Source organism: Oncorhynchus masou, chromosome 24 (assembly GCF_036934945.1).
Source record: "Oncorhynchus masou masou isolate Uvic2021 chromosome 24, UVic_Omas_1.1, whole genome shotgun sequence".
NCBI classification, from domain to species: Eukaryota; Metazoa; Chordata; class Actinopteri; order Salmoniformes; family Salmonidae; genus Oncorhynchus; species Oncorhynchus masou.
In genome coordinates, this window is record NC_088235.1 from 301,076 (window position 1) to 319,537 (window position 18,462).

The 18,462-nt window shown below is 51.2% G+C and overlaps 2 protein-coding genes across 2 annotated transcripts in view; both read right to left on the reverse strand.

The window, feature by feature from the left end:
* Nucleotides 1-8,926, reverse strand: part of LOC135511785 (rho GTPase-activating protein SYDE1-like) — a 45,567-nt gene extending 36,641 nt beyond the window's left edge. Inside the window, exons 1-4 of the mRNA XM_064933252.1 lie at nt 8,634-8,926; nt 4,382-5,178; nt 3,424-3,655; nt 795-1,024 (exon numbers count right to left, since the gene is read on the reverse strand). Of these exons, the coding sequence (XP_064789324.1) occupies nt 795-1,024; nt 3,424-3,655; nt 4,382-5,178; nt 8,634-8,832 (1,458 nt within the window). The 5' untranslated portion in view covers nt 8,833-8,926. The remainder of the gene's footprint in view (nt 1-794; nt 1,025-3,423; nt 3,656-4,381; nt 5,179-8,633) is intronic.
* Nucleotides 8,927-9,078: 152 nt separating this feature from the next.
* Nucleotides 9,079-11,038, reverse strand: LOC135513346 (uncharacterized; the record flags this gene model as incomplete). The annotated part of the gene is made up of 2 exons (XM_064936278.1): nt 11,020-11,038; nt 9,079-9,785 (listed from the first exon to the last, which is right to left on the reverse strand). Coding segments are annotated over exons 1-2 (726 nt in total), but the record flags the coding sequence as incomplete, so codon positions are not given.
* Between the last annotated feature and the right edge of the window lie 7,424 nt (nt 11,039-18,462).

Sequence of the window (18,462 nt, forward strand, 5' to 3'; positions counted from 1 at the left end):
GTATTAAACAGTGTAGATGAGAGGGGGGCTGTTGTCCTGTGTATGAAACAGTGTAGATGAGGGGGGCTGTTGTCCTGTGTATGAAACAGTGTAGATGAGGGGGGGGGGCTGTTGTCCTGTGTATTAAACAGTGTAGATGAGGGGGGCTGTTGTCCTGTGTATTAAACAGTGTAGATGAGGGGGGCTGTTGTCCTGTGTTTGAAACAGTGTAGATGAGGGGGGGGGGCTGTTGTCCTGTGTATTAAACAGTGTAGATGAGGGGGGTTGTTGTCCTGTGTATTAAACAGTGTAGATGAGAGGGGGGCTGTTGTCCTGTGTATGAAACAGTGTAGATGAGGGGGGGGCTGTTGTCCTGTGTATGAAACAGTGTAGATGAGGGGGGGGGCTGTTGTCCTGTGTATTAAACAGTGTAGATGAGGGGGGGGCTGTTGTCCTGTGTATGAAACAGTGTAGATGAGGGGGGGGCTGTTGTCCTGTGTATTAAACAGTGTAGATGAGGGGGGCTGTTGTCCTGTGTATTAAACAGTGTAGATGAGAGGGGGCTGTTGTCCTGTGTATGAAACAGTGTAGATGAGGGGGGGGCTGTTGTCCTGTGTATGAAACAGTGTAGATGAGGGGGGGGGGCTGTTGTCCTGTGTATTAAACAGTGTAGATGAGGGGGGGGGGTGTTGTCCTGTGTATTAAACAGTGTAGATGAGGGGGGGGGGGGGTTGTTGTCCTGTGTATTAAACAGTGTAGATGAGAGGGGGGGCTGTTGTCCTGTGTATGAAACAGTGTGCTGTAAACTAACTAACCCTCAGTCCTCTCTTCTGGATCTCAGCCACACTCTTCTGTATGAGCAGAGGAACGGGGGCAGCTGTGTTCTCCTTGTCCACCAGGTGGCGCAGCTCCACTCCAAACACCATGGGGGGGTTGAGGTGGCAGGGTCGGGGGTCGGGGGGCTCCCACTGCTCCAGCAGGGTCAGCTTCACGTACAGTAGACCCCTGGGCTCTAATCTAACGCATATCTGCTGAGACCGAGAGGCTGGGGAAGGAGAGGGACACAAGGATAGCAGAAGGGGAAGGAGAGGGACAGAAGGGGAAGGAGAGGGACAGAAGGGGAAGGAGAGGGACAGAAGGGGAAGGAGAGGGACAGAAGAGATAGCAGAAGGGGAAGGAGAGGGACAGAAGAGATAGCAGAAGGGGAAGGAGAGGGACAGAAGGGGAAGGAGAGGGACAGAAGAGATTGCAGAAGGGGAAGGAGAGGGACAGAAGGGGAAGGAGAGGGACAGAAGGGGAAAGAGAGGGACAGAAGGGGAAGGAGATGGACAGAAGAGATTGCAGAAGGGGAAGGAGAGGGACAGACGGGGAAGGAGAGGGACAGAAGGGGAAGGAGAGGGACAGAAGAGATAGCAGAAGGGGAAGGAGAGGGACAGAAGAGATAGCAGAAGGGGAAGGAGAGGGACAGAAGGGGAAGGAGAGGGACAGAAGGGGAAGGAGAGGGACAGAAGGGGAAGGAGAGGGACAGAAGAGATAGCAGAAGGGGAAGGAGAGGGACAGAAGAGATAGCAGAAGGGGAAGGAGAGGGACAGAAGGGGAAGGAGAGGGACAGAAGGGGAAGGAGAGGGACAGAAGAGATAGCAGAAGGGGAAGGAGAGGGACAGAAGAGATAGCAGAAGGGGAAGGAGAGGGACAGAAGGGGAAGGAGAGGGACAGAAGGGGAAGGAGAGGGACAGAAGAGATAGCAGAAGGGGAAGGAGAGGGACAGAAGAGATAGCAGAAGGGGAAGGAGAGGGACAGAAGAGATTGCAGAAGGGGAAGGAGAGGGACAGAAGGGGAAGGAGAGGGACAGAAGGGGAAAGAGAGGGACAGAAGGGGAAGGAGAGGGACAGAAGAGATTGCAGAAGGGGAAGGAGAGGGACAGACGGGGAAGGAGAGGGACAGAAGGGGAAGGAGAGGGACAGAAGAGATAGCAGAAGGGGAAGGAGAGGGACAGAAGAGATTGCAGAAGGGGAAGGAGAGGGACAGAAGGGGAAGGAGAGGGACAGAAGGGGAAAGAGAGGGACAGAAGGGGAAGGAGAGAGACAGAAGGGGAAGGAGAGGGACAGAAGAGATTGCAGAAGGGGAAGGAGAGGGACAGACGGGGAAGGAGAGGGACAGAAGGGGAATGAGAGGGACAGAAGGGGAAGGAGAGGGACAGAAGGGGAAGGAGAGGGACAGAAGGGGAAGGAGAGGGACAGAAGGGGAAGGAGAGGGACAGAAGAGATAGCAGAAAGGGAAGGAGAGGGACAGAAGGGGAATGAGAGGGACAGAAGGGGAAGGAGAGGGACAGAAGGGGAATGAGAGGGACAGAAGGGGAAGGAGAGGGACAGAAGGGGAAGGAGAGGGACAGAAGGGGAAGGAGAGGGACAGAAGGGGAAGGAGAGGGACAGAAGAGATAGCAGAAAGGGAAGGAGAGGGACAGAAGGGGAATGAGAGGGACAGAAGGGGAAGGAGAGGGACAGAAGGGGAAGGAGAGGGACAGAAGGGGAAGGAGAGGGACAGAAGGGGAAGGAGAGGGACAGAAGGGGAAGGAGAGGGACAGAAGAGATAGCAGAAAGGGAAGGAGAGGGACAGAAGGGGAAGGAGAGGGACAGAAGGGGAAGGAGAGGGACAGAAGGGGAAGGAGAGGGACAGAAGAGATTGCAGAAGGGGAAGGAGAGGGACAGACGGGGAAGGAGAGGGACAGAAGGGGAAGGAGAGGGACAGAAGAGATAGCAGAAAGGGAAGGAGAGGGACAGAAGGGGAATGAGAGGGACAGAAGGGGAAGGAGAGGGACAGAAGGGGAAGGAGAGGGACAGAAGGGGAAGGAGAGGGACAGAAGGGGAAGGAGAGGGACAGAAGGGGAAGGAGAGGGACAGAAGAGATAGCAGAAAGGGAAGGAGAGGGACAGAAGGGGAAGGAGAGGGACAGAAGGGGAAGGAGAGGGACAGAAGGGGAAGGAGAGGGACAGAAGGGGAAGGAGAGGGACAGAAGAGATAGCAGAAGGGGAAGGAGAGGGACAGAAGAGATAGCAGAAAGGGAAGGAGAGGGACAGAAGGGGAAGGAGAGGAACAGAAGGGGAAGGAGAGGGACAGAAGGGGAAGGAGAGGGACAGAAGGGGAAGGAGAGGGACAGAAGGGGAAGGAGAGGGACAGAAGAGATAGCAGAAGGGGAAGGAGAGGAGGAGGGGAATGAACAAGAGAAGGACAAACACAGTTGATTGACAGAGTGATTCCAAAAGAAGATCAGGAACTAAGGTGAGCTAAGATGCCTTCAGACAAAATAAAGTCTACTGGTATGGAAAACCCTTCTGCTGCATCCCTCACAGTGCCAAGCATCAGTGAAGTGGATGGTACAATAACAACAGCGAGACACTTCATCTACTACGTTCATATGAACTTTTAACTCTCTGGTTGCTCCTACCTTTGAACAGAGGGGGTATGGACACAGCCCCCAGACAGCAGACCCTGTTCCTGGTCGCTGCTGTGGAGTCGCTGCCCTTCATGGTGGTAGTCTCAGCCCCGGGGTAAGGGGTGAGCACCACCAGTTTCAGCAGCCTGGCCCTCTCCAGCTCCAGGTTGAAGGTGTGGTTGAGGGGCAGGGAGCCTCCCCTGGAGGTTAGCAGGCCGGTACGGGCCCTGGTTACACCATCCACCTGATGAACACAATGGAAAATAAGCTGCACTGTTTGGTGTTATTCTCAATGATACTAAATACAGTGCAGACAGACAGACAGACAGACAGACAGACAGACAGACAGACAGGCAGGCAGGCAGGCAGGCAGGCAGGCAGGCAGGCAGACAGACAGACAGACAGACAGACAGACAGACAGGCAGGCAGGCAGACAGACAGACAGACAGACAGACAGACAGACAGACAGACAGACAGACAGACAGACAGACAGACAGGCAGGCAGGCAGGCAGGCAGGCAGGCAGGCAGAGAAAGAGACAGACAGACAGACAGACGGACGGACGGACAGAGAAAGAAACAGACAGACAGACAGACCAGACAGACAGACAGACAGACAGACAGACAGACAGGCAGACAGACAGACAGGCAGGCAGGCAGACAGGCAGGCAGGCAGGCAGGCAGAGAAAGAGACAGACAGACAGACAGACAGACAGACAGACAGACAGACAGAGAGACAGACCAGACAGACAGAGAGACAGACAGGCAGACAGAGAGACAGACAGGCAGACAGACAGACAGACCAGACAGACAGAGAAAGAGACAGACAGACAGACAGACGGACAGACAGAGAAAGAGACAGACAGACAGACAGACAGACAGACAGACAGACAGACAGACAGACGGACAGACAGAGAAAGAGACAGACAGACAGACAGACAGACAGACAGACAGACAGGTTATTAAAATCACCTGGATGGCACAGAACACCTCCTTACTGGCGTCCTGTTTAGGGGACCTGAGCAGTTTCTCCACCCCAACGAGATGCACCGTGAGCAGGCCGGAGACGCGCTGGGCGCACCGTGGCTGGTCCGACAGGTTGTAGACTCTGAACGAGCTCAGGTCAGAGGTCATGGTCACTCCCTCCTGGCTGGAGTGGTGGGTGGAGCGGGGTGGTGGAAGAGGGGGGTTGTGGGCCGAGGAGGGTCCCCCTGGTCCACCCTGTTTGGGCAGCAGCTCAGGTGAGTCTCCGTCGCTCAGGTAGCCCCCCTTACTGGCGGCAGAGGAACGTCCCCTGGAGGAGCGTCGTTGTGGTCTCGCCGGGGCCGAAGTGTCCAGGTGGTACCTGCTGATCACCTCGTTGGACTGCTCCTTACGGACGTTTGGGGGTGATGTCCCCTCTCCACCTCCGTCCCCTCCTCCTCGGCCCGTCCCCTCCTTCCCGTGGCGATGGCAGCGCGAGGAGCGCAGGCTGAGTTTACGGCGGAGTTCGGGGAGTTTCTTCATCTTCATGGAAAGGGATTTCCGGACCATTCCTGGGGATTTGATCCTGTCCATCATGCTGCTGGCCACACCCCCTTTCTTCTGGGCCCCGGGGCTGTCTGAGGGGACTGACACACCTCCTCCGGAGCTGGCCACACCACCTTTCTTCTGGGCCCCGGGGCTGTCTGAGGGGACTGACACACCTCCTCCGGAGCTGGAAACACCCCCTTCTCCACCTGCAACCCCGAAAGACTGCAGTTCCTCACTCTGGATCTGTTGAATCACATCTGAGATGGATGGAGAGAGGAGAGATGATGGAGAGAGGAGAGATGATGGAGAGAGGAGGGGAAAGGAGAGAGGAGAGATGATGAGGGGGGAGAGATGATGGAGAGAGGAGAGATGATGGAGAGAGGAGAGATGATGGAGAGAGGAGGGGAATGGAGAGAGGAGAGATGATGGAGAGAGGAGGGGAATGGAGAGAGGAGAGATGATGGAGAGAGGAGAGATGATGGAGAGAGGAGGGGAATGGAGAGAGAGATGATGGAGAGAGGAGAGATGATGGAGAGAGGAGGGGAATGGAGAGAGGAGAGATGATGGAGAGAGGAGAGATGATGGAGAGAGGAGAGATGATGGAGAGAGGAGAGATGATGGAGAGAGGAGGGGAATGGAGAGATGATGGAGAGAGGAGGGGAATGGAGAGAGGAGAGATGATGAGGGGGGAGAGATGATGGAGAAAGGAGAGATGATGGAGAGAGGAGAGATGATGGAGAGAGGAGAGATGATGGAGAGAGGAGGGGAATGGAGAGAGGAGAGATGATGGAGAGAGGAGAGAGAAGGTGAGAGGAGAGGGATGGAGAGAGGAGAGAGAAGGAGAGAAGAGAAAGAAGGGGATGGGAGAGAGGATGAGAGAGGAGGGGAATGGAGAGAGGAGAGAGAAGGAGAGGGATGGAGCGAAGAGAGAGAAGGAGAGAAGAAAGGAGATAGATAGCATATAGCAACAGTTAGTTATCTGTAGGTGACTACAGTACCTTCATGTGGCTACAGTAGTTATCTGTAGGTGACTACAGTACCTTCATGTGGCTACAGTAGTTATCTGTAAGTGACTACAGTAGTTATCTGTAGGTGACCACACTACCTTCATGTGGCTACAGTAGCTATCTGTAGGTGACTACAGTAGTTATCTGTAGGTGACTACAGTACCTTCATGTAGCTACAGTAGTTATCTGTAGGTGACTACACTAGCTTCATGTGGCTACAGTAGTTATCTGTAGGTGACTAAAGTACCTTCAAGTAGCTACAGTAGTTATCTGTAGCTGACTACAGTACCTTCATGTAGCAACAGTAGTTATCTGTAGGTGACTACAGTAGTTATCTGTAGGTGACTACACTACCTTCATGTAGCAACAGTAGTTATCTGTAGGTGACTACAGTACCTTCATGTAGCAACAGTAGTTATCTGTAGGTGACTACAGTAGTTATCTGTAGGTGACTACACTACCTTCATGTAGCAACAGTAGTTATCTGTAGGTGACTACACTACCTTCATGTGGCTATAGTAGTTATCTGTAGGTGGCTACAGTAGTTATCTGTAGGTGACTACACTACCTTCATGTGGCTACAGTAGTTATCTGTAGGTGACTACAGTACCTTCATGTAGCAACAGTAGTTATCTGTAGGTGACTACACTACCTTCATGTAGCAACAGTAGTTATATGTACGTGACTACAGTAGTTATCTGTAGGTGACTACAGTAGTTATCTGTAGGTGACTACACTACCTTCATGTGGCTACAGTAGTTATCTGTAGGTGACTACACTACCTTCATGTGGCTACAGTAGCTATCTGTAGGTGACTACAGTACCTTCATGTAGCAACAGTAGTTATCTGTAGGTGACTACAGTAGTTATCTGTAAGTGACTACACTACCTTCATGTAGCAACAGTAGTTATCTGTAGGTGACTACAGTACCTTCATGTAGCAACAGTAGTTATCTGTAGGTGACTACAGTAGTTATCTGTAGGTGACTACAGTACCTTCATGTAGCAACAGTAGTTATCTGTAGGTGACTACAGTAGTTATCTGTAGGTGACTACACTACCTTCATGTGGCTACAGTAGTTATCTGTAGGTGACTACAGTACCTTCATGTGGCTACAGCAGTTATCTGTAGGTGACTACACTACATTCATGTGGCTACAGTAGTTATCTGTAGGTGACTACACTACCTTCATGTAGCAACAGTAGTTATCTGTAGGTGACTACAGTAGTTATCTGTAGGTGACTACACTACCTTCATGTGGCTACAGTAGTTATCTGTAGGTGACTACAGTACCTTCATGTGGCTATAGTAGTTATCTGTAGGTGGCTACAGTAGTTATCTGTAGGTGACTACAGTACCTTCATGTGGCTACAGTAGTTATCTGTAGGTGACTACAGTAGTTATCTGTAGGTGACTACAGTACCTTCATGTGGCTACAGTAGTTATCTGTAGGTGACTACACTACCTTCATGTGGCTACAGGAGTTATCTGTAGGTGACTACACTACCTTCATGTAGCAACAGTAGTTATCTGTAGGTGACTACAGTAGTTATCTGTAGGTGACTACAGTACCTTCATGTAGCTACAGTAGTTATCTGTAGGTGACTACAGTAGTTATCTGTAGGTGACTACAGTACCTTCATGTAGCTACAGTAGTTATCTGTAGGTGACTACAGTAGTTATCTGTAGGTGACTACACTACCTTCATGTGGCTACAGTAGTTATCTGTAGGTGACTACACTACCTTCATGTAGCAACAGTAGTTATCTGTAGGTGACTACAGTAGTTATCTGTAGGTGACTACAGTAGTTATCTGTAGGTGACTACACTACCTTCATGTGGCTACAGGAGTTATCTGTAGGTGACTACACTACCTTCATGTGACTACAGTAGTTATCTGTAGGTGACTACACTACCTTCATGTAGCAACAGTAGTTATCTGTAGGTGACTACAGTAGTTATCTGTAGGTGACTACAGTACCTTCATGTAGCTACAGTAGTTATCTGTAGGTGACTACAGTAGTTATCTGTAGGTGACTACACTACCTTCATGTGGCTACAGTAGTTATCTGTAGGTGACTACACTACCTTCATGTAGCAACAGTAGTTATCTGTAGGTGACTACAGTAGTTATCTGTAGGTGACTACAGTAGTTATCTGTAGGTGACTACACTACCTTCATGTGGCTACAGGAGTTATCTGTAGGTGACTACACTACCTTCATGTGGCTACAGTAGTTATCTGTAGGTGACTACACTACCTTCATGTAGCAACAGTAGTTATCTGTAGGTGACTACAGTAGTTATCTGTAGGTGACTACAGTAGTTATCTGTAGGTGACTACACTACCTTCATGTGGCTACAGGAGTTATCTGTAGGTGACTACACTACCTTCATGTAGCAACAGTAGTTATCTGTAGGTGACTACAGTAGTTATCTGTAGGTGACTACAGTAGTTATCTGTAGGTGACTACACTACCTTCATGTGGCTACAGGAGTTATCTGTAGGTGACTACACTACCTTCATGTGGCTACAGTAGTTATCTGTAGGTGACTACACTACCTTCATATAGCAACAGTAGTTATCTGTAGGTGACTACAGTAGTTATCTGTAGGTGACTACAGTAGTTATCTGTAGGTGACTCCAGTCCCTGTATCATATGAATCATGTAGCTACAGTAGCTTGTTCTACAGTATGTACTTACCTGGGCTGTCTCTGTCTCTGTCTCTCCTACTGCAGGCTGAGCTGTCTAATGTGATGGCTTTGGTCTGCTGGGCGCTGTCTGGGCTGGAGCCACCAGAAGGGCACTGGTTCTGGGTGGCACGACGCTCTAAACGGGAGGCCCCTCCACCTGCAGCGGTGCCAGGGCTCACCACCATCCCTGCCCGTCTCTGGCTCCTCATCTGGGGATCCCTCGACGTCTCTGACAGCCCCTCTGTCTCCCTCCTCCTCCAGGGGTTCTCACTGTCTAACCTAACACCCCCTCCCCCTCCTCCTCCTCCTCCTCCTCCTTCTCCTCCACCTCCTCCTCCTCCTCCTCCTCCTCCTCCTCCTCCTCCTCCACCCCCTCCTCCTCCACCTCCACCTCCTCCTCCGCCTCCTCCTCCACCCCCTCCTCCTCCTCCTCCTCCTCCTCCACCTCCTCCCCCTCCTCCGCCTCCTCCTCCACCTCCTCTTAAACGTCCTAAACCTCCGATGCCACGCAACACGTCCTCCTCCTCTGGAATAGGGTTGTACCAAATGTTGTTGTCCCCTTCTGTGCGTTGCCTCAGCTCAGCGAAGCAGTTGGGGGGGAAGCCTAGACGCGAGTAGGACTCGTCGGCAGCCTGGCTCTTTCCTGTGGACAGTACCCAGGCTCGGCTGCTCCTGTCCAGGGTCTGGAGATAGGCCCCTGACCCCGAGGACTTCACCATACAGGAGGAGACACAGATCTCAGCGTAACCTCCTATAGGGTTGGTGAACTCTGGGACTGCGGTGTGGACAGGGGGAGGAGGCTCACAGAAGGAGGTGCTACATTGTCCCTGATGCTCCCAGTCTAAATCATCACACCTCCTCCTGTCCAGCCCGGCCTCCACTAACGTCTTCTGGCTCCAGGCCTGTTTGGAGGTTGAGACCTGGGCCTTTCCTGAGCTGCTATCCGAGTCACAAGCCCCGTAGAGCAGGCTGTGAGAGCCCTCTGTGCCTGGTGTGGAGGCCAGTTTGGCCCACTGCTGTTTCTTGGCCACTGTTATCTGGGTGCGTGGGGTGGTGGTGCTGTCCTCCGTTGGCGGGGTCGGGGGTTCGGCCTCCGCTGTCGTTACCGTTGACAACGATGAGGACGAAGCGCTTTGGATGACATCACTCTTCCGCTGGATGTCTGGAGGGAAACAACACAACTATTATGGTCTGTATTAAAGTCATTATCCAGTCCAATAAAGACTGTATTATGGTCCTCATCCAGTCCAATATAGACTGTATTATGGTCCTCATCCAGTCCAATAAAGACTGTATTATGGTCCTCATCCAGTCCAGTATAGACTGTATTATGGTCCTCATCCAGTCCAATATAGACTGTATTATGGTCCTCATCCAGTCCAATAAAGACTGTATTATGGTCCTCATCCAGTCCAATAAAGACTATTAAGGTCATTATCCAGTCCAATAAAGACTAGTATGGTCATTAACGAGAGACGTTCCTAATGAAACGATGAGCAACGAGAGACGTTCCTAATGAAACGATGAGCAACGAGAGACGTTCCTAATGAAACGATGGGCAACGAGAGACGTTCCTAATGAAACGATGGGCAACGAGAGACGTTCCTAATGAAACGATGGGCAACGAGAGACGTTACTAATGAAACGATGGCAACGAGAGACGTTCCTAATGAAACGATGGGCAACGAGAGACGTTCCTAATGAAACGATGGGCAACGAGAGACGTTCCTAATGAAACGATGAGCAACGAGAGACGTTCCTAATGAAACGATGGGCAACGAGAGACGTTACTAATGAAACGATGGCAACGAAAGACGTTCCTAATGAAACGATGGGCAACGAGAGGCGTTCCTAATGAAATGGATGGGCAACGAGAGACGTTCCTAATGAAACGATGGGCAACGAGAGACGTTCCTAATGAAACGATGGGCAACGAGAGACGTTCCTAATGAAACGATGGGCAACGAGAGACGTTCCTAATGAAACGATGGGCAACGAGAGACGTTCCTAATGAAACGATGGGCAACGAGAGACGTTCCTAATGAAACGATGGGCAACGAGAGACGTTACTAATGAAACGATGGGCAAGGAGAGACGTTCCTAATGAAACGATGGGCAACGAGACGTTCCTAATGAAACGATGGGCAACGAGAGACGTTCCTAATGAAACGATGAGCAACGAGAGACGTTCCTAATGAAATGATGAGCAACGAGAGATGTTCCTAATGAAACGATGGGCAACGAGAGACGTTCCTAATGAAACGATGGGCAACGAGAGACGTTCCTAATGAAACGATGGGCAACGAGAGACGTTCCTAATGAAACGATGGGCAACGAGAGACTGTCACAAAGGACAGTAAGCATTTCCTTTACCTCTGCTGATTTGTGTGACTGACTTGGTCCCAAGAACAACATTTTTTCCCAAATGTGTTTCTGTCTACAATGAGTCATGAGGAAAAGGAGAGGAGAGGAGAGAATAGTCGGAAAATGAAAGAGCATAAACAGCTTGAGAGCGAAGGAAAGGAGTAGGGGGTTAGCTATTTAGTGGTTTGTTAAGTCTCTTTCTCTCTCTCCATAACTCAGTCCCATCTCTCTCTCTCTCTCTCTCTCTCCTTCGCTCTTTCTCTCTCTCTCTCCTTTGCTCTCTCTCTCTCTCTCTCTCTCTCTCTCTATACCTCAGTCCCATCTCTCTCTCTCTCTCTCTCCATACCTCAGTCCCATCTCTCTCTCTCTATCTCTCGCTCCATACCCCAGTCCCATCTCTATTACACTCTCTCTCTCTCCATACCTCAGTGCCATCTCTCTCTCTCTCTCTCTCTCTCTCTCATACCTCAGTCCCATCTCTCTCTCTCTCTCTCTCTCCTCTCTCGCTCCATACCCCAGTCCCATCTCTATCACACTCTCGCTCTCTCCATACCTCAGTGCCATCTCTCTCTCTCTCTCTCTCTCTCTCTCTCTCTCTCTCTATACCTGTCCCATCTCTCTCCCTCTCTCTCCATACCTGTCCCATCTCTCTCTCTCTCTCCATACCCCAGTCCCATCTCTATCACACTCTCGCTCTCTCTCCATACCTCAGTGCCATCTCTCTCTCTCTCTCTCTCTCTCTATACCTGTCCCATCTCTCTCCCTCTCTCTCCATACCTGTCCCATCTCTCCCTCTCTCTCCATACCTGTCCCATCTCTCTCTCTCTCCATACCTCAGTCCCATCTCTATCACACTCTCTCTCTATACCTCAGTCCCATCTCTCTCTCTCTCTCTCTCTCCCTCTCTCTCCATACCTCAGTCCCATCTCTATCACACTCTCTCTCTCTCCATACCTCAGTCCCATCTCTCTCTCTCCATACCTCAGTCCCATCTCTCTCTCTCTCTCTCCATACCTCAGTCCCATCTCTCTCTCTCTCTCCATACCTCAGTCCCATCTCTCTCTCTCTCTCCATACCTCAGTCCCATCTCTCTCTCTCCATACCTCAGTCCCATCTCTCTCTCTCTCTCTCCATACCTCAGTCCCATCTCTCTCTCTCTCTCCATACCTCAGTCCCATCTCTCTCTCTCCATACCTCAGTCCCATCTCTCTCTCTCTCTCTCCATACCTCAGTCCCATCTCTCTCTCTCTCTCCATACCTCAGTCCCATCTCTCTCTCTCCATACCTCAGTCCCATCTCTCTCTCTCTCTCCATACCTCAGTCCCATATCTATCACACTCTCTCTCTCCATACCTCAGTCCCATCTCTCTCTCTCTCTCTCCATACCTCAGTCCCATCTCTCTCTCTCTCCCATACCTCAGTCCCATCTCTCTCTCCATACCTCAGTCCCATCTCTCTCTCTCTCTCCATACCTCAGTCCCATATCTATCACACTCTCTCTCTCCATACCTCAGTCCCATCTCTCTCTCTCTCTCTCCATACCTCAGTCCCATCTCTCTCTCTCTCTCTCCATACCTCAGTCCCATCTCTCTCTCTCTCTCCATACCTCAGTCCCATATCTATCACACTCTCTCTCTCCATACCTCAGTCCCATCTCTCTCTCTCTCTCTCCATACCTCAGTCCCATCTCTCTCTCTCTCTCCATACCTCAGTCCCATCTCTCTCTCTCCATACCTCAGTCCCATCTCTCTCTCTCTCTCCATACCTCAGTCCCATATCTATCACACTCTCTCTCTCCATACCTCAGTCCCATCTCTCTCCCTCTCTCTCCATACCTCAGTCCCATCTCTCTCCCTCTCTCTCCATACCTCAGTCCCATCTCTCTCTCTCTCTCTCCATACCTCAGTCCCATCTCTCTCTCTCTCTCTCTCTCCTCCATACCTCAGTCCCATCTCTCTCTCTCTCTCTCCATACCTGTCCCATCTCTCTCTCTCTCTCGCTGACATCCTGCACATCTGGATTCCTCTCTCCCTGTTCCTTTACTCTTCCCTCTCCTTCCTCTCCCCCCTCCTCTGCTCTTTCTCTCTCTCTCTACTCTTTTTCCTGTGGCTGTCTTCCCTCTCCTTCCTCTCCTCCCCTCCTCTGCTCCCTGTCTTCCCTCTCTCCTTCCTCTCCCCTCTCCTCTTTTTCCTGTGGCTGTCTTACAGTGCCTTCATGAATAACCCCACTGTGTCTATAGTCTAATCCATTATATACAGTGCCTTCATGAATAACCCCACTGTGTCTATAGTCTAATCCATTATATACAGTGCCTTCATGAATAACCCCACTGTGTCTATAGTCTAATCCATTATATACAGTGCCTTCATGAATAACCCCACTGTGTCTATAGTCTAATCCATTATATACAGTGCCTTCATGAATAACCCCACTGTGTCTATAGTCTAATCCATTATATACAGTGCCTTCATGAATAACCCCACTGTGTCTATAGTCTAATCCATTATATACAGTGCCTTCATGAATAACCCCACTGTGTCTATAGTCTAATCCATTATATACAGTGCCTTCATGAATAACCCCACTGTGTCTATAGTCTAATCCATTATATACAGTGCCTTCATGAATAACCCCACTGTGTCTATAGTCTAATCCATTATATACAGTGCCTTCATGAATAACCCCACTGTGTCTATAGTCTAATCCATTATATACAGTGCCTTCATGAATAACCCCACTGTGTCTTTAGTCTAATCCATTATATACAGTGCCTTCATGAATAACCCCACTGTGTCTATAGTCTAATCCATTATATACAGTGCCTTCATGAATAACCCCACTGTGTCTATAGTCTAATCCATTATATACAGTGGACCCACCCTGATACTGAACAGTAGACCCACCCTGAACAGTAGACCCACCCTGATACTGAACAGTAGACCCACCCTGATACTGAACAGTAGACCCACCCTGATACTGAACAGTAGACCCACCCTGAACAGTAGACCCACCCTGAACAGTAGACCCACCCTGAACAGTAGACCCACCCTGATACTGAACAGTAGACCCACCCTGATACTGAACAGTAGACCCACCCTGAACAGTAGACCCACCCTGAACAGTAGACCCACCCTGAACAGTAGACCCACCCTGATACTGAACAGTAGACCCACCCTGATACTGAACAGTAGACCCACCCTGATACTGAACAGTAGACCCACCCTGATACTGAACAGTAGACCCACCCTGATACTGAACAGTGGACCCACCCTGAACAGTAGACCCACCCTGATACTGAACAGTAGACCCACCCTGAACAGTAGACCCACCCTGATACTGAACAGTAGACCCACCCTGAACAGTAGACCCACCCTGATACTGAACAGTAGACCCACCCTGAACAGTGGACCCACCCTGAACAGTGGACCCACCCTGAACAGTAGACCCACCCTGATACTGAACAGTAGACCCACCCTGAACAGTAGACCCACCCTGATACTGAACAGTAGACCCACCCTGAACAGTAGACCCACCCTGATACTGAACAGTAGACCCACCCTGATACTGAACAGTAGACCCACCCTGAACAGTAGACCCACCCTGATACTGAACAGTAGACCCACCCTGATACTGAACAGTGGACCCACCCTGAACAGTAGACCCACCCTGATACTGAACAGTAGACCCACCCTGATACTGAACAGTAGACCCACCCTGAACAGTAGACCCACCCTGATACTGAACAGTAGACCCACCCTGAACAGTAGACCCACCCTGAACAGTAGACCCACCCTGAACAGTAGACCCACCCTGATACTGAACAGTAGACCCACCCTGATACTGAACAGTAGACCCACCCTGAACAGTAGACCCACCCTGAACAGTAGACCCACCCTGAACAGTAGACCCACCCTGAACAGTAGACCCACCCTGAACAGTGGACCCACCCTGATACTGAACAGTAGACCCACCCTGAACAGTGGACCCACTCTGAACAGTAGACCCACCCTGAACAGTGGACCCACTCTGAACAGTAGACCCACCCTGATACTGAACAGTAGACCCACCCTGATACTGAACAGTAGACCCACCCTGATACTGAACAGTAGACCCACCCTGATACTGAACAGTAGACCCACCCTGAACAGTGGACCCACCCTGATACTGAACAGTGGACCCACCCTGAACAGTAGACCCACCCTGAACAGTGGACCCACCCTGATACTGAACAGTAGACCCACCCTGATACTGAACAGTAGACCCACCCTGATACTGAACAGTAGACCCACCCTGAACAGTGGACCCACCCTGATACTGAACAGTAGACCCACCCTGAACAGTAGACCCACCCTGATACTGAACAGTGGACCCACCCTGAACAGTGGACCCACCCTGATACTGAACAGTAGACCCACCCTGAACAGTAGACCCACCCTGATACTGAACAGTAGACCCACCCTGAACAGTAGACCCACCCTGAACAGTAGACCCACCCTGATACTGAACAGTAGACCCACCCTGAACAGTAGACCCACCCTGAACAGTAGACCCACCCTGATACTGAACAGTAGACCCACCCTGATACTGAACAGTAGACCCACCCTGATACTGAACAGTGGACCCACCCTGAACAGTAGACCCACCCTGATACTGAACAGTGGACCCACCCTGAACAGTAGACCCACCCTGATACTGAACAGTGGACCCACCCTGAACAGTGGACCCACCCTGATACTGAAAAGTAGACCCACCCTGAACAGTAGACCCACCCTGATACTGAACAGTAGACCCACCCTGATACTGAACAGTAGACCCACCCTGATACTGAACAGTAGACCCACCCTGAACAGTGGACCCACCCTGATACTGAACAGTAGACCCACCCTGAACAGTAGACCCACCCTGATACTGAACAGTAGACCCACCCTGAACAGTAGACCCACCCTGAACAGTAGACCCACCCTGAACAGTAGACCCACCCTGATACTGAACAGTAGACCCACCCTGATACTGAACAGTAGACCCACCCTGAACAGTGGACCCACCCTGAACAGTAGACCCACCCTGATACTGAACAGTAGACCCACCCTGATACTGAACAGTAGACCCACCCTGATACTGAACAGTGGACCCACCCTGAACAGTAGACCCACCCTGAACAGTGGACCCACCCTGATACTGAACAGTAGACCCACCCTGATACTGAACAGTGGACCCACCCTGATACTGAACAGTGGACCCACCCTGAACAGTAGACCCACCCTGAACAGTGGACCCACCCTGATACTGAACAGTAGACCCACCCTGATACTGAACAGTAGACCCACCCTGATACTGAACAGTGGACCCACCCTGAACAGTAGACCCACCCTGATACTGAACAGTGGACCCACCCTGAACAGTGGACCCACCCTGATACTGAAAAGTAGACCCACCCTGAACAGTAGACCCACCCTGATACTGAACAGTAGACCCACCCTGAACAGTAGACCCACCCTGATACTGAACAGTAGACCCACCCTGAACAGTGGACCCACCCTGAACAGTAGACCCACCCTGAACAGTGGACCCACCCTGATACTGAACAGTGGACCCACCCTGATACTGAACAGTAGACCCACCCTGATACTGAACAGTAGACCCACCCTGAACAGTGGACCCACCCTGAACAGTAGACCCACCCTGATACTGAACAGTGGACCCACCCTGAACAGTGGACCCACCCTGAACAGTAGACCCACCCTGATACTGAACAGTAGACCCACCCTGATACTGAACAGTAGACCCACCCTGAACAGTAGACCCACCCTGATACTGAACAGTAGACCCACCCTGAACAGTGGACCCACCCTGAACAGTAGACCCACCCTGAACAGTGGACCCACCCTGATACTGAACAGTGGACCCACCCTGATACTGAACAGTAGACCCACCCTGATACTGAACAGTAGACCCACCCTGAACAGTGGACCCACCCTGAACAGTAGACCCACCCTGATACTGAACAGTGGACCCACCCTGAACAGTAGACCCACCCTGAACAGTGGACCCACCCTGATACTGAACAGTAGACCCACCCTGATACTGAACAGTAGACCCACCCTGATACTGAACAGTGGACCCACCCTGAACAGTAGACCCACCCTGATACTGAACAGTGGACCCACCCTGAACAGTGGACCCACCCTGATACTGAAAAGTAGACCCACCCTGAACAGTAGACCCACCCTGATACTGAACAGTAGACCCACCCTGAACAGTAGACCCACCCTGATACTGAACAGTAGACCCACCCTGAACAGTGGACCCACCCTGAACAGTAGACCCACCCTGAACAGTGGACCCACCCTGATACTGAACAGTGGACCCACCCTGATACTGAACAGTAGACCCACCCTGATACTGAACAGTAGACCCACCCTGAACAGTGGACCCACCCTGAACAGTAGACCCACCCTGATACTGAACAGTGGACCCACCCTGAACAGTGGACCCACCCTGAACAGTAGACCCACCCTGATACTGAACAGTAGACCCACCCTGATACTGAACAGTAGACCCACCCTGAACAGTAGACCCACCCTGATACTGAACAGTAGACCCACCCTGAACAGTAGACCCACCCTGATACTGAACAGTAGACCCACCCTGAACAGTAGACCCACCCTGATACTGAACAGTAGACCCACCCTGAACAGTAGACCCACCCTGATACTGAACAGTAGACCCACCCTGATACTGAACAGTAGACCCACCCTGATACTGAACAGTAGACCCACCCTGAACAGTAGACCCACCCTGATACTGAACAGTAGACCCACCCTGATACTGAACAGTAGACCCACCCTGAACAGTAGACCCACCCTGAACAGTGGACCCACCCTGATACTGAACAGTGGACCCACCCTGATACTGAACAGTAGACCCACCCTGATACTGAACAGTAGACCCACCCTGATACTGAACAGTAGACCCACCCTGATACTGAACAGTAGACCCACCCTGAACAGTGGACCCACCCTGAACAGTAGACCCACCCTGATACTGAACAGTAGACCCACCCTGAACAGTAGACCCACCCTGATACTGAACTGTGGACCCACCCTGATACTGAACAGTAGACCCACCCTGAACAGTAGACCCACCCTGATACTGAACAGTAGACCCACCCTGAACAGTAGACCCACCCTGATACTGAACAGTAGACCCACCCTGAACAGTAGACCCACCCTGATACTGAACAGTAGACCCACCCTGATACTGAACAGTAGACCCACCCTGATACTGAACAGTAGACCCACCCTGAACAGTAGACCCACCCTGATACTGAACAGTAGACCCACCCTGATACTGAACAGTGGACCCACCCTGAACAGTGGACCCACCCTGAACAGTAGACCCACCCTGAACAGTGGACCCACCCTGAACAGTAGACCCACCCTGATACTGAACAGTAGACCCACCCTGATACTGAA